The 16,096-nt window shown below is 43.4% G+C and overlaps 1 protein-coding gene across 1 annotated transcript in view; it reads left to right on the forward strand.

The window, feature by feature from the left end:
• Positions 1 to 14,245: 14,245 nt before the first annotated feature.
• The window catches only part of Stard8 (StAR related lipid transfer domain containing 8), an 85,844-nt gene continuing 83,993 nt past the window's right edge, over positions 14,246 to 16,096 (forward strand). Inside the window, exon 1 of the mRNA XM_045140225.1 lies at positions 14,246 to 14,445. Within this exon, the coding sequence (XP_044996160.1) occupies positions 14,401 to 14,445 (45 nt within the window). The 5' untranslated portion in view covers positions 14,246 to 14,400. The remainder of the gene's footprint in view (positions 14,446 to 16,096) is intronic.

Here is a 16,096-nt window from a genome sequence, read left to right on the forward strand (position 1 = left end):
TTTGGTCCTACATACCACATGTTGTTCTCCTCTGTGGACTTCAGGGGGTCCCACGGAACCAATTCAATTTGTGGGAAGATGTGCTCATCTTTAATGTTAAATGACTTCACCTTCCAATCAGGTCCTACTAGAATATATAATTCCATATGTTAGAAAGGGAATGTAAAGGGGCATTTAGAGCTAGAGAGATGGCTTAGCAGCTAAGGCACTTGCCTGCAAACCCAAAGGACCCAGGTTCAATTTCCCAGTACCTACATAAAGGCAGATGCATAAGGTGGCACAAGCATCTGGAGTTCATTTCCAATGGCTGGAGGCCCTGGCACACCTATTCTCTCTTCCCCCATCTCTCTGCCTCTTTCTATCTTTCTCTCTGTCCTCCATAAGTAAATAAATAAAATATAAAAGGAAATGTAGTACAATCTACACTTGAGAGTAGTAACACATTTTCATGTTGTTTTCTAATTTACAAAACCAATTTCATACATCTTAATTTGTTTAACCCATATGATTAAGAACAGCTGAAAAGCCAGCAGTGGTGGTGCATGCCTTTAATCCCAGCACTCAGGAGGCAGAGGTAGGTGGATCCCCTTGAGTTTGAGGCTACCCTGAGACTACATAGTGAGTTCCAGGTCAGCCTGAACTAAATTAAGACCCTACCTTGAAAAACCAAAAACAGAAAGAAAAAAAAAAGAAGAAAGAACAGCTGAAGATCAGAGAGAAAATAATTGAGTTACATTAGATATTTGTATATTTAAAAAATAATGTATAAATTTACATATGATTTAAATATTTAACTTACTAAAGGGCAATGTACAAGCCAAGCCAAATTCTTCTTCTCCTCCTTCTTATTCTCCTCCTCTTCCTCATTCTTCTTTTGGTTTTGTAAGGTAGGGTCTCACTCTAGCCCAGGCTGACCTGGAAATCACTATGCAGTCTCAGGCAGGTCTCAGAGTCACAGAGATCCTCCTACTTCTGCCTCCGGAGTGCTGAAATTAAAGGTGTGTGTAACTATGTCCAGAAGAGAAGGAAGGAGAATGCGTCTGCTGCAAATGAACTTTATTATTTTGGGTTGTTTTTGCTTGTGTTTTCAAGGTAGGATTTCACTCTGATCCAGGCTGACCTGGAATTCTCTATGTAGTCTCAGGGTGGCCTTGAACTCACAGTGATCTCCTACCTCTGCCTCCTGAGTGCTGGGATTAAAGGTGTGCACTATCACGCCTGGCTTGTTTGTTTGATTCCAAGACAAGATCTCACCATGTAATCTGGTTAGGCTTTATACACTTTTACACTCTAATCTTTAGTGATTGCTTCCTTTGGCTTCCTTTTGGGAAGAGTTTGCTCTTCTTTTCCAGTTTGCTAAGCTGTAGTTATGTTGCTTATTTCAAGACTTTTTCTTTTTCTTTTTCTTTCTATCTTTTTTTTTTTTTTTTTTGGAGCTAGGTTTTCACTCTAGCCCAGGCTGACTGGCAATTCACTATGTAGTCTCAGAGTGGACTCGAACTCACAGTGATCCTCCTACTTTAGCCTCCCAAGTGCTGGAATTAAAGGCTTGCACCACCACACCCAGCTAGAACATTTTTTTTTATTGACAACTTCCATAATTGTAAACAATATCCCATACTAATTCCCTCCCTCCCCCCTTTTCCCCTTTAAAACTCCACTCTTCATCATATCCCCTCCCCCTCTCAGTCTCTCTTTTATTTTGATGTCATGATCTTTTCCTCCTAGTATGATGGTCTTGTGTAGGTAGTGATGATTATTTTGGGTACAATTATGAGGTGACATTTCATCATGGTGAGGAAAGGATGCCTGGCCTAAGCAGAAAGTGTAGGTAACATCTCCATATCAGTGGGAAGGAGTATGAGTACTTGGGTTGGAGTTGGACTATATTATTCCAAAGCCTGCCCCTCTGCCCAACACGCACACCTCCTCCAGCAAGGCTCCACTTCCCAAAGGCCCCACAACTTTCCCAAATGGGAACCACATGGGAACCAAGTATTCAAAATACATGAGTCTATGGAGGACATTTCATTCAAACTCTCACAGGTCTAGCTGGAGGAAGTAGGTGACTAGAGATATCATTTGAGGGTATATTATACCTGGGCATTTCCTGTTTTGCTCAGTTGGATCTCCTCTTCCAGGTGTTCCCACCAACCTGATGTCCTGACAAAGCACCTGGAGTCAAGTGTCCATGTACTGAACTCCCAAAACTGCAAGCAAAATAAATCTTCCCTTCCTTAAGTGTTTCTATCAAGTACTTTTCCAAGCAACACAAACCTGATACCATTACCTGGGTATAATGAGCTAGGAATACAAGGTATATCTCCTGCCTGTCAGGCTAAGGTTCCTTCCTTTCCATTAAAAACAAGCTCTGAGACTAGTTATGAGCTTTCTAAGGACACAAGTTTGTCTTGTCATCTGAGTAAACCTGCAATGGCTAGCGCTCTACAGTAGCTGGTTGCTTGGCTTTCTGAATGAGGACCATTTAGCCTCTCTGCCCAATTCCTGACCTTGCCACTAGGGGTCAGCACAAGGATGGGATGCAAGGGAAGAAATACAAAAACAAAAGAGCTGGTGTTTCTAATGGTCAAGGAGTTTCCAATTGCCTATGGCAGGAGATAGCCATCATATGCCCTGTATATGGTAGACTTGGTAGTATATGTCCGGACCCAGGATTTCTAGTAGAGCTGGTGAAAAGTAGGCTGGAGGTTAAGGAGGCAGTCTAATGCCATGGAAGGAAGTCTGGGCTAGAATATAGACTAGGGCTATATATAGACCAGGGCTTGATCTACTGTGTCACTTCAGGCAAACACTTGTTGCCCTCTGGCCCTCAGTTTCTCTATCTGCTACATAGGGCTTGTTAAACCATAGCAGTAGTTCTTAACCAGAGCTGCTTATCAGTATAAGCTCCTCTTTCAAAACACATAAGCCCCCCAGGCCCTACTCCTTCTCAAAGGAGACAGAACCCCAGGAGGTACGATTTGCAATTATGTCTTTGGGTACAACTCCCCTAGAAGTCTGTGCTGCATAATTTTGCTTTAGGAACTGCTGGTTTGGGCCATCACCAGGACCCCTCCCAGCCATGTGAGTATTTTCAGTATTAAGCCAAGGGGATGATTCGTACCACTGGCTGCATCTAACAAAAAGACTTGAGTACTCCCCCCATTGTTCTCTTCTCAAATACTGGCTGTCTGGACTTCCTGGGTGGAAGGCACATGGCTCCAGATATGCCACTTCCTATGCCCAGGGGCAGCACACTCAGGCCTCTGACATCTGCCATGACTTCTTCCTGGTGTCCTTTGTATACAGGGGAAATTCTGAGGCAGCTGGGAAGGAACCATTAACAGACTGGTGGGATTGGGGAGGAAACAACCCCGAGGCAGGAGCTGGGAGATAAAAGCAAAAGGCAAAGGGATAGAAATAGGAATTACTCTTCCCATTTGGGCAGTTTTACAACTTTTAAAGCCATTTACCACTTGGTTTTCCCACTGAACAACAGTCCTTTGAGGTAGAGGCCATTATCCCCAGGCCTCTAGGCTCTGTTTTTAAGCACCCTCGTTAAAATACCCCTCCCAGTGTCATCTTTCTCATCTTCCCCTGCCATATATTTTTTCATAGCCTCTATTGTTGGTAGTCTTGTTTTGCTTTTACTGCATATTTAGTTATTTGTTATCTATCTTCCTCGGTGGAAGGTAAGATTCAGAAGAGCAAGGCCTGTACCTATCTCATTTACTGTTGTATCCCCAGTGATTAGAAAATGTCTGGTGTTTGATGACTAATATTGGGTGTATGCATAAGTAAAATGTATATGCAGAGAAATCAAGATCCACCAAGGGAAGAGCACTTGCATGTAATTACAGCACTGGGGGTGGGGGAAGAAAGAGAGAAGAAAAATCCCATGTCTAGTTGCTGCTTTCCCAGGACTGGACTCTATGTCTCTTCTCCTGACTCAGGAACAGTGCTTGCTATCTCTGTTTACCTAGAGTCAGGGCTTAGCTCTAAAACTGTTGACATGGCTTAATGATCAATAGTAGTACTAATAATCCAATGAGCAAATGATGTAGCCCTGAGCCTGATACAGAGGAAAATGCTGGCCTTAACTATAAACGGTGCCCCTAGGCCTGTCTGGTAAAGGCCACTCAGTGACAAGTACTCAGGAAGGTGTGGATTATGACCAACCCATCCCCACTATGGGAGGCAATCCAATTAACTGGTGATGGGCTATCAGGAGTAGTTGGGGACTTAAGAATTAGCATGTATTAAATATACATATTAATATTTCATGTGGTAATTCCATATATAAATAAAATGTGTACCAATGCAATCCAACCTTCCTTTACCCACAGTCCTCCTCTTCCTAACCTCTAGTAATCTCTATTCTACTTTCAAGTTGAATTTTCTCACTTGCATAAAATGTAAAAAGGAACATATAGTTCTAATCTTTCTGTGCCTGCTCACTTCATCAACATAATATTTTCCACCTCTATCCATTTTCTTGTGACAAAGACTTCATTCTTTTTTTTTTTTTTTCTTGGTTTTTTAAGGTACGGTCTCACTCTAGCTCAGTCTGACCTGAAATTCACTATGTAGTCTCAGGGTGGCCTCGAACTTATGGTGATCCTCCTACATCTGCCTCCCAAGTGCTGGGATTAAAGGCATGCACCACCATGCCCAGCCATTCTTTGCTTTGTTTTTTCTTTTGTTTCATAGTACTCCACTGTATATACATACCATATTTTCATTCATTCATCAGTTGACAAATACTTAGGTTGTTTTCAACGTTTAGCTGTTATAAATAGTGCTCCAATGAACCGGAAGTGCAGTTGTCTACTTGGTATATGACTTTGTTTTCTTTGAATGTTTCCCAAATAATGAGTGTTAGTCTCAGAGCTCCCTCCACCTCCCAACTGACCAAAACTAAGGCCTTTCTTCAAAGGGCAGGCTTGCTCCACAGGGGGATCCAGTCACCTGTCTCCTCCCTTGAGAGCTGCCGGGCACTCCCACAAGCCCCCTCCCACTGGCCAGTCTGCTACACACCAAGGGCACAGACATAAAAGCCCTGGCATCATTTAATCACTCCCTCTTTTTCCTCTGTCCCAGGTATGTATATTTCTTTCATACCTCTGTCCCAGGTATGTATATTTCTTCATACCTCTCTGTCCCTACCTGGGGCTCCTGTTCTATTCATATATGTACCTTGCTTCATTCTTTCCACTCTCTCTTTCTCCATCTCTATTTCTTTCTCCCTCTCACCATCTCTACCTTGCTTCTGCCAGCTAGTACTGCCTACCCTCTCCTCCCTCACCCCACCAATTACCCACCTTATAGTGCCTTCTCATGTGCTATAGATTCCGTCTGTGGATCCCCTCAGGAACCACATTTCCCCCTTCATCTCAGGAGATAGGCCAACTTGAGCTGCTGCAGCTGAATCTCTGGGTCCTCATCTTCCCACTTGCCCCTTCGTCTGAAGACTCCCCCTCTGAGCCATTAATAAACTTCCCATTTCTAAAGGTGTACACTCAGAGCCTCTGTATTTGAACCCCATTTATGTTTATAGTGAGATTTCTGTATCTTACATCCGTTTTACTTTTAGTGGTTTTTTTATATTATATTAATTTATTTATTTTAGTTTTTTTTTGAGGTACCTCCATGATGTTGTCCATAATGGACATGCTAATTTAATTTTTACTAACACTATATGATTTCTTTTTTCTTCGCATCCTCGACAGCAGTTTGTAACAGACATTCTAACTGAGATGAGTCCTGTACAGCTAAAGAAATATACCAGGGCCTCTGACACCTGCGAATGAACTCCAGATGCATACATCTGGCTTTATATGAGTACTGGGGAATTGAACCTGAGTTGTTAGGCTTTGTAGGCAAATGCCTTAACTTCTGAGCCATTTCTCCAGCTACAGTTAGCTCATATTTAATGGTGGTAATCTACTTAACAATTGCCATCACTTTTGCTCTCCATAGAGCCTGCTCCATGTGCTTATGCTTGACTGCAAGTGTCCCAAGGCCTATTTCACAAGGCCTTCCCAGGTTTTGTCCTCTCAGAGCATCCATATTTTCTTTAGTACACTCTGACTATAATATTCCATGACAAGGAAATTGACTACACACCAATCTTGATAAGGAGATTCTCAATATTAAGCTACCACTAACCCATATACTTCCTGAGCTGTGATAGGCCTTATGATTTGTCTGTGGGCTAAGGGCCCTAGGAGAGAGGAGTTTAGGGTTTCCATTGCTCACTAGCACAAATCAGTTTATATCTGCTGCCCTATTCTCAGTCCTCCTTACCTAACCTTTGACTCCTTTTTCCCATCCTTCACTGGATAGCAGTCTGCCCTGTCCTCTCATCCCTGTTAGTCAAGATGTGACTCCTGTGCCAGAGCACTTGGAACAACCACTGCTTGTAGAAGATTGCTCAGGTATTGGACTAGTAATGACTGACAATACTGCTGATAGTTAACTACTCATGAGATTATTCTCTAAGGGCCACCTCTTTCCATGAAGCCCTGCCAGGCTATTCTGTGACAAGTAAGCTCTACTCTGAGGAGGCTCCACTGAGACAGCTATGGCTATGAGCAGCTCTCATGCTGAGGAATGGAACACAAGGCCTCCTGGAGAGATGTAATGGGTTGGTTCAAGGTAAGAGCTGCTAGGCCTAGCAAGGAAGCATAGCAGAGCTTGGACTTTGGGGATCATATATCCACTGCCCTACTTTGAAAGTCCAGCCTAAGAGTGTGGCTGAGGTAAGAGATACAGGAGATAGGAGGTGTTAAGATGACTTACTTAAGATTACTTCCTACCCATTGCCCTAGTGGGTAGAAACCCTATGTTCCTGAGATGAGAGGTTTCCAGTTACCACTCTAGATCCTAATGACTGGAAGACAAGTGTTTCCAATGGCAGTGATTTCCCCCCTCCAAAGGAAATATCACCTTCTTTCCAGAGATCATCCTCTGACCTGCCTCAGTCTTTGGCTTTGATCCTCCTATGACACATAGAACCCCAGTCTCCATCCCATCCAAATAAGGCTCCCTTCTTTGGGCAGGAAGAAGTTTCTGACCAGGAAAAGGACATTTTTCATTAGGGAAATGATTGCCTACCCTCACCTGCCAGCATGTAACATAGCCTCTGTAAGCTTGAAAAGGAATGGGAGGAGAATCTCAAAGTGATGGGTGTATGTGTGTGTGTGTGTGTGTGTGTGTGTGTGTATACATGGCTTGACCTTGTTGATGATTAAATTCATGGGGCAGAAGGAACTCAGTCCTAGTGTCATAAAGGCAGTCTACCTCTTGTATATTCAATTCTTTAGTTAGTCACAAAGATTATCAGAAACAGGAGAATAGGAAAGCCCTTAGAGCTACCTGGCCTTCTGGTTTCTAAACCCACCTGCATCACCAGACTCCGGTCCTACCCCTTAAGTTTCTCCTTAGGATATCTAGGAAGGGGCTAATCATTTGTATTTTAAAGAGATATGCACCATGTTTAGGAACCACTAATCTAATCTAGCACTCTCACATTACAGATGGAGAAACTGAGGCTCAAGGAGGCCATGTTATCAAGGTCAGTTGGCTCTGACTTCATCTGACATTGAAGGTTCTTCCAATTACTTTCACATTGCTGAGACAAAGCACCTGACCAAAAGTAGCTGATAGAATGAAGGCATTTATTTTGGCTTACAGTATCTAGAGGAAGCTCCATGATGGCAGGGGAAAAGATGGCATGAGCAGAGGCTGGACATCACCTCTGCTACGGCAGATGAAAAACAGCAGCAGGACAGTGAGCTGACTAACACTGACAAGCTAGGGGCTAATAGACATCAAGGTCCACCCTCAACAACATACCTCCTTCAGGCAAGCCCCGTTTTCCAAATTGTCATCAGCTAGAAACCAAGCATTCAATACACATTTTATGGAGAAAACCTAATTTAAATAATTACAAAGGTCTTCTGTGATCTGTTTCTAATCCATCTTTGTAATTTTAGTTTCTATGCATATAACCTTAAGATTGTCATAGAACATCCTGGATACTAGATAAACCTGAGTTTATGATATAAGAATGTATTCATTGCTTTTCTGAATTTCAATTTAAGTAGAATTTCTGTACTCTTATTTGTTCACTTATATCCATTCATTCACCATACACAACAAATCACTTGAATGAACTTTCCCATATGTAATTCCTGAATTACCCCTACGTGCAATACCCTATCTGGAATATTCATCCCATTATTTCTTCTAATCTTGACTATCTCTCAACCCAAACACTAGTCTTCTAACTTAAGTCTTCTAACCCAGTGCCAAAAGAAGGCATAACAAGGAGAAACCTGACCAATGTAACATAGGAAAATAGCAGGGCAAGTATCAAGTCCTTCAGCTCCATGTTTGGCATCTGGGACCCATGATGAAGGCCTATAGACTTCAAATGACCCAACTCCAACCCTCTACTGTGCCACTTGATTTTCAAGCAGATCCATCCAAGGCAGAGTATTCAGCTTTCCTTGACAGTTATCCTATAGTCCTGGTATCTCTAAAGTCCTAGAATCTCTACTGCAATCCATAGTTTATCTTCACAGCTCTATACAATGGTCTTACAGAGCCTCTTTGATGGTTTGAATCAGTTATCTCCCATAAACTTATGGGTTTTGAATGTTTGGTCCCCAGGAGGTATCAATTTTGGATGTGGAGACTTGCTGAAGGAGGTGTGTTACTAAGGGCAGACATAGGGGTGTTTAAGCCAGCTCCCCATTGCTAGAATTTGCTCACTCTCTTAGTGCTAATTTTCACCTGCAGTGGCAGAAGTGATGTCCAGCTGCTGATTGTGCCATGCTTTCCTTTGCCATCATTAGATAGCTTCTCCTTGAGCCTGTAAGCCAAAATAAATACTTTAACCAGATGCTTTTGGTTGGGTATCTTGTTCCAAAAGAATGAAGAGAACTACAATAGCCTCCATGCAGGGACTATAACCATACTTCATATTGCCATTGTCACAACTGTGTGCACTTCATGGCCCTATTTCCTGCATTTCTCATACTTCTAAAACTAGTACCAGGGAGTCTTCAGCATCAAATTTATAAATACAGGGGGAAATGAGGTTTGATCTTGAAGAGCAGGAAATTCTTCAGTATTCTTCATCTATAGCCTTTCCTTTTAAAAGAATTTGCATTCTTACTAGTTTGAACCTTCAGTAGGTTATATATCACCCTTAGGGCATCTTTCCCATGGTTCTCATGCATAATAGTTGGCCCAACCTCAGTGGTGGCAATCTCCTCAACAAATGTAGCTTACTGGCCTCAAACCAATCCCTGTGCCTGTGAATTCAAACTTGCTTAAATTCCTTTCTGTACTAAATTTTATATCTTTCATATCTTTTTGCTATATACATTCTTCTGTCAAACATACAAGTCCACTACTTTTAAATTGAACTCTGCTCAAATTCTCAGGATACAAGCAGAACTCAGACAGCCTCTACCCTAATTCCAACAATGTCCTTTTTTTTTCTCCCATGAACTGAGCCTTCCCAGTCTATACTCTCTCTACATTGTGGTCTTTTAGAGTATTGATAAAATGGCCTTTCATGGTCTGTTTACAGCACTATTATGCTTCTCTATTCCAAAGTTCCCAATCTTTCCATAGTCCACCTACAAACTAGTTCCAAAAGACTACAAACCACATAATCAGTTTCATCACAGTCACAACCCCATTTTTGGTACCAATTTTCTGTAGTAGTTAGTTTCTTGTTCTGGGACAAAACATCCAGCCAGAAGCAACTTATGGGAGCAAAAGGGTGATTTCAGGCTTACAGTTTTAAAGAGTAGTTTCATTATGGTGAATACATGGCAATCAGCTTACATCTCCATATACCAGCAGCAGAGAGAAAGAGAATAGTCTGAGTGAGTAGGTACAGAACACCCAATGGGCTAGACTAATTAACTCAAGTTCCACCCCTGGCAACACACCTCCTCCAGCAAGTCTCTACTTCCCAGTGGAGCTACCAGCTGGGGACTACATAAGAGGCTTAATCACAAATACTAGAGGCTATGAGGGATATTTTATATTCAAACCACCTCAATCATCTTTATATCCTCACAGTATAGACTAATGATCTGTAAAGTCTACCAAATAAATTAATGCATGAGTAAAAGCAAAAGGTCTAACTATAAGACCCAGTGTGATCTATTGGCAGAGTATGCTGGATACCAAATTGAGTAGCTTTGTATTGAAAAGCCAAAGGACCCAGGCTCAATTCTCCAGGACCCATGTAAGCCAGATGAAGTTAAGGTGTTTCCCTGCAAAGCCTAAGGACCCCAGTTCAATTCTCCAGGACCCACATAAGCCAGATGCACAAGATGGTGTATGCATCTGGGGTTTGTTTGCAGTGAGTGGCTGGAGGCTCTGGAGTGCCCTTTCTCTCTCTCTCTCTCCTTATTTTTTTCTCTCTCTCAAATAAATCAATATAATATTTTTTAAAAGTAAAACTGGGCAAAACTTAGTACTTCTCTTTCATATTTCATTTTTTTCTCAGTCTCTGAATACTAAACAATTTTTCAGTCAATGCATTCCACTGTTATGCAGGGCAGAGCAAAGCCTAATGGCAATGGAATTTAATAGCTTTTCTTGGGAAAGTACAGACTTCTGAAAGGCACAAATGTGAATTTTCATTTTTAACCATTGCTGTAAGAACAGGTTCTCAAAAGCACTCCTAGGTGGGCTGAAGGGATGCCATAGTGGTTAAGATGCTTGCCTGTGAAGAGACAGAGAGAAAGAGAGAATGGGTGCACCAGGGCCTCCAGCCACTGTAAACAAACCCCAGATGCATGCACCCCCTTGTGCATCTGGCTTATGTGGGTCCTGTGGAATCGAACCGGGGTCCTTAGGCTTCACAGGCAAATCCCTTAACCACTAAGCCATTTCCCCAGCCCAAGAAATTTTTTTTAATTAATCAATCCATATTCTTTAAATGCCTCACTCTTAATTTCTAATGGGATAGACAGTGATAGATATAAGCTGTGTAAATAGAAAACTCTAGTGTCCTTCATTTTTTAATAGTGTAAAGCAGTCCTGTTCTAATATGTCTATTATTTCCTGTATGACCCTCTCCCCATCATCACACATGTGATCTGATCAATATCCTGCACATGCACAGACAAAGATATAATAACCTTGGAAGTGAATCCATTCTTCTTTCCTCACAGACTTTTCAGCCATGCTAGGCTTTCTTTTTCTTTCACCTAGGTTCTTTGGCATAAAACAGCACTTGGGCCTTAGACAGGATACCCATTCATGGGTAATTCTGGTTCTTAGGTGTAGAAATAGAGCAGCTGGTGAGATGAGGGTTAATGTGATAGCCTCCCTGTTTTCTTTACCACAGCTGCCCAGCTCAACCCTGTTCTACCTTCCCTAATCAATGCAATCTCCACATCCAATTAAAGCAGGTTCACTGCTTGCTGTCTGACCCATCACAGCAGGACTTCATGTGAGGCAAGGGAAGCTCTGCTTGACTCAAAGCCCCCATGGGTGTGGAGTAATGGAGACAAGGAGGCTGGAGAACTTGTGAACTGTGAGAACTACCTTCATGCCAGACCTTCTTGTTCCTTCTTTTGTTTTTTTTTAAAGATTTTATAATTTTTATTTTTATTTATTTATTTGAGAGAGAGAGAAAGAGAGACAGAGAGAAGGAGAGAGAGAATGGGCACACCAGGTCCTCCAGCCACTGCAAATGAACTTCAGACACATGCGCCCCTTGTAAATCTGGCTTATGTGGGTCCTGGGGAATCGAACTGGGGTCTTTTGGTTTTGCAGGTGAATGCCTTAACTGCTAAGCCATCTCTCCAGCCCATTGTTCCCTCTTTTATTATGACAGTAACCCTGAGAGGTTAGTGAGGATACCTGAGGTTCCCTAAGGAAGAGTAACTGACTCACTTAAGGTGATTAGACAGTCAAAAAATATCAGGGCTTAGATTTGAACTCACATGTGGATGGTGCTCAAATAAGAAGCAGGGAGTCAGGCACATCCAGGACAGGAAAAGAAAGGAAGGGACTAACATTTACAGAACACTCACTAGGAGCCAAGCACAGCAAGGGTGTGCACACAGTATCTCTTCAGCTCCTAACAGTATTCCCCCGGCGAGAGTGTGAAGCCACAGACAGACTCCAAAACTTCTGCTTCTTTACTAATAACAGCTAGCATGTTTTGAGAAGCTACATTGTGCTAGTAACTCAGTCAGTTTAGACCTCTCAACAAGGTAGGCTTTCTTATTATCTCTTGTCGTACAGATGGGGAAAGTAAGATGATAACACACCGAGAGTTACCCAGTTAGAGTAACATAACTCAGTTGGAATCTGGGTAGCCTGCTTCCAGAATTCATAGGCTTGACCACTTCAAGGTCTAGGGTTGAAATAGAAGTCTACTTTCTCAGATCAGTGTGCTGTGCCATGCACTAGCGCCTGCTGAGTGAATACCCAAAGCCACAGTGGATGTATCTCCCCTCAGTGGCGGAAGCTAAAGACAGAGATGAACTCCAGCCTGTCACAGGCAGCTGCGTCACCTCTCCTGTAGCAGTTACTCCATGGTTCTGTATGCTCAGGTTTCTGGCTTCAGGGTAAGAGGGCATATGCTTACAAGCAAATGTATTTTATCTTCCCTGGCTTCTATGTTGCACCTCCACCATAGCATGCAGGGTCTTTTCCCTTTAAGCTTGCACTCAGCTGAAGATGGCTGAGAAGGAGCTACTTATCTTAGCTCTTCATATCTCCCTGGCTCAAACAGAGAGAACTTATATATGATATATTTCTGAAGCTGGACCTAGGGAGAAGATGGGGGAGCAGATCTTGTATGCTTTCTGGAGTATAAAATAGGAAAACTTAAGACCATAGAGTAAGCTGTAAGCATAACTAGGAGGACCTTACAGACAATCTGAACAAACCTCAGGACAAAACCACTGATAAGAAAAGTCATCAAAGTTGTCACATGCATGCTCAAAGTGGGCTTTGGGCCTTCTATGATCCCTGGACTTGGCACTTTGCCTGATGAATTCGGTCTCTAAAAGTGAAACGAGCCAAAGAGAGTAAATTATTCTGAGCCTTGTAATGACATGTGCCCCCAGAGACCCAGGCTTGGCCCTTTGCCATGGGGTCCCTGGGAACCTCTGGCCACTAGCCATGGCACCCTGCCTTCTGAGGTTTGGGGAGGGGTGTGTGCTGTTCGGAGGGATTACTGTTTCTTAATGGCTTCCTGCCCAGAGAGCCTCCAGAATTTCCTGCTGCTCTATTACTGCTGAAAGAACTGACTTCAGAATATATAGAAGTTTCAAGTTTAGTTTTGATGACTTGAAGGGTTCTAGTCACAGGCATGGATAAAGAGAAGAAACCACCATCTCTTCAGAAGATGTTCAGAAAACGATGTGTACCCAGCCTATGTGAGCTAGGGGAGAGGAACTGCTCTGCCCTGAAGCAGAGGGATTGATGAAATGGCCTTTGTTCCGTTGGGGGCATTGCCTGATTTCCTATGGACTCCCAGGGGCAGCTCAGGAATTCTGAGAGATATAATTGTCTGCACCAGGGTTTTCCAGACTTGCCCTACACCTAACCCAAACAGGAGTCATATAACAGGCTTGAGCTTCAGACCTATAATCCTGCCTTTCATTGTACAGCCAAGAAAACTAAGGCCCAGAAGGAAGTGGACTGTACAAAGTGTCGGACTAAGTCAAGATTCCTGACTTTAGAGCAGGCATGGAGAATGACTGCCCTGATGCACAGCCCAAAACTCCTCTGTGAGAAGGGTGTCCAAGGCCATGCGGGCTTCATGCCTTCCCCAGTCCTTCCATGCTGGAGGGGCTCCTTCCTCAGTGCTTCCCTAGCACCTTTTTCACAGCCTCTGCATGGTCTTGAATAGGTCCAGAGACCCCACGGAGAGCTGATGTATTCATAGGTTAGGAGGCAAGCTGGCAAGCTTGCCAGCATATAAGCGACAGGATGGCCATGTGAGCCAGAAGATGGTCACCCAGGCTGGGGAAGTATAATATTCAGGGAATTGCAATTGGCATGGCTATCCATCCCAGCCAACTGGCTAACGGTTCAGTTTGAATCAATGACCCGCCCCCTGGTCCCTCCTCCGTAGCCATCCTCCTTCCCTCGCTCCAGTCTTTCCACTCCCCCCACCCCACCCCCGCCCCACTCTCCAGGAGGGGGCTGGCTTGCTGTTGAGCTAAGCCGGACTGCTGCTTGCTGCTTTCTGCCTTTTCCCTCTCAGTGTGGGCCGATGGAGCACAGAGCCAGGCCTGGCTCTCACAGAGCCCCAGATCCCCTCTAGCTTCATCCCTAGAGTGGGAGACTCAGGCACAGCGGAGCCGAAGCCCCGAGGGCCCTTCCTACTCTCCATGCCCCACCATGCCCCTGCTGGATGTTTTCTGGGCTTGCTTCAGGAAAGTGAAGGTAAGTGGTTACCCATTCGCAGCCCAGCCCAGCCCAGCCTCTTGTTCATAGGGGAAGCAGGCAGCTGGGACCATCAAAAGCTGGCAGGGAGGGGCAGATCTGACCAGCTTCTGAGACTGGTTAAGGTTCTTGGAACTAGAAAGGGTTGGGTTCAAGTTTCCCCTTTGTCACTTAACCAGCTCTGTCATCTTCTACTTCTTTCCTATGGAAACAAGTAAGCTAACTGGCTCTTTCTCATAAAGTTTGCCTCTGGCTTCCCAAACCTTAACACAAAAGCAAGATATTTGACATCTTTGAGTCTCAATTTCCTATTTTTAAAATGAGGATCGTTAAATAAATCTTATAGGGTAAGGGAGTGATGTTACTGCTTACATATTAAATGTGTAAAAACAAGAAATAAAATGTGTCAACTTTTTACATGATATCTGTCCTGTAACATCCACCATCCACACAAGTAATGGTGGGTATTACTACTGTTTTAATCAATGTTGATTTCCATTAACATATAATAAGCATCTAGTGTATGCTAAGCATCATGGGTGTTACACAAAGGCCAAAAAAAAAATAGTTGTGGCTTGTGTCCTCATAAAGGAGATAAGAAAAGTGGCAGATGCTTATGAAGACCCTACGGTATGCCAGGCACTATGCTAGATAGTTAGGCAGGCAGTAAATATATATCCTGTATATGGGAAGTGTGAGAACACAGTGGAAGCCACGGGGGTGAATAAAACATTTCTGCTCTCAAGCACCAAAGCACTAACATGTACTTAGTGTATGCATGTACCAAACTGGGGCTCCCCAATTCATTCAGTACAGTAGTAATCTTTACCACAGTGTGTTCCTTCTTTGATAGTTGGGGAAAGAGCAGTGTGACTGGTTAAGCGATATTTGTAAGACCACTTAGTAAGGATAGCACAGTTGGGGTCTGGACTCCGAAGTCCGTGTCTTCCTTCATATTATATGGCTCCTCACTGTCCAGCCTGGTAGGAAGACTTTCAACTAGCCTGACTCTAAGATGAGATGAAAGGACTGCTGGGGGCCTTGGGAAGGAAAGCTCCATTCCACCCGCAGGGACTTGGAAAGGTTTCACAGAAGGTCACATTTGGGTTGAGCCTGAGGGTGGAAGGAAGAGAAGAGTTTGTCAGTCCAAAAAGGGGGGGGGGGGGCAGGGCATTCCAGGCATGCCTGGCAGAAGGAACTGCATGAGCAAGAGTTGGCGAGCAAGTGGTGGGTCTGGCGGTCAGTGCGTGGTCTGGTGGTGGTGGGCTGGGGAAAGGGTGTGGTTCATGGTGTGGACCAACTAGGGTGGGATCTGCAGAGGGAACACACGGGGAGGAGGAAACAGGGTTATCTCCCAAAGGCTTTAGAATTGACCTGGAGCTCAGTGTCTTCACCCAGTGTGGGACCTGATTGAGATTTTCATCTATCTACAGTGGGATGGAAGAAAAGTGAGGACAATGCACTGCAATTTTCATAAACTTAAATGAATTAAATTCTAAGCACCATTATTTATTTGGAGATTAATGTGTCCTTTCTATGAGCATGGGGCTCAAATAGTCTTTGTTTTATAAATAGAAGTGAGAAAAATTTTAGTATATGTCCTGAACAAAATGAAAGTGTGTGATACTCTTTCTTTATTTACTTTAAATTT

Source organism: Jaculus jaculus, chromosome X (assembly GCF_020740685.1).
Source record: "Jaculus jaculus isolate mJacJac1 chromosome X, mJacJac1.mat.Y.cur, whole genome shotgun sequence".
NCBI classification, from domain to species: Eukaryota; Metazoa; Chordata; class Mammalia; order Rodentia; family Dipodidae; genus Jaculus; species Jaculus jaculus.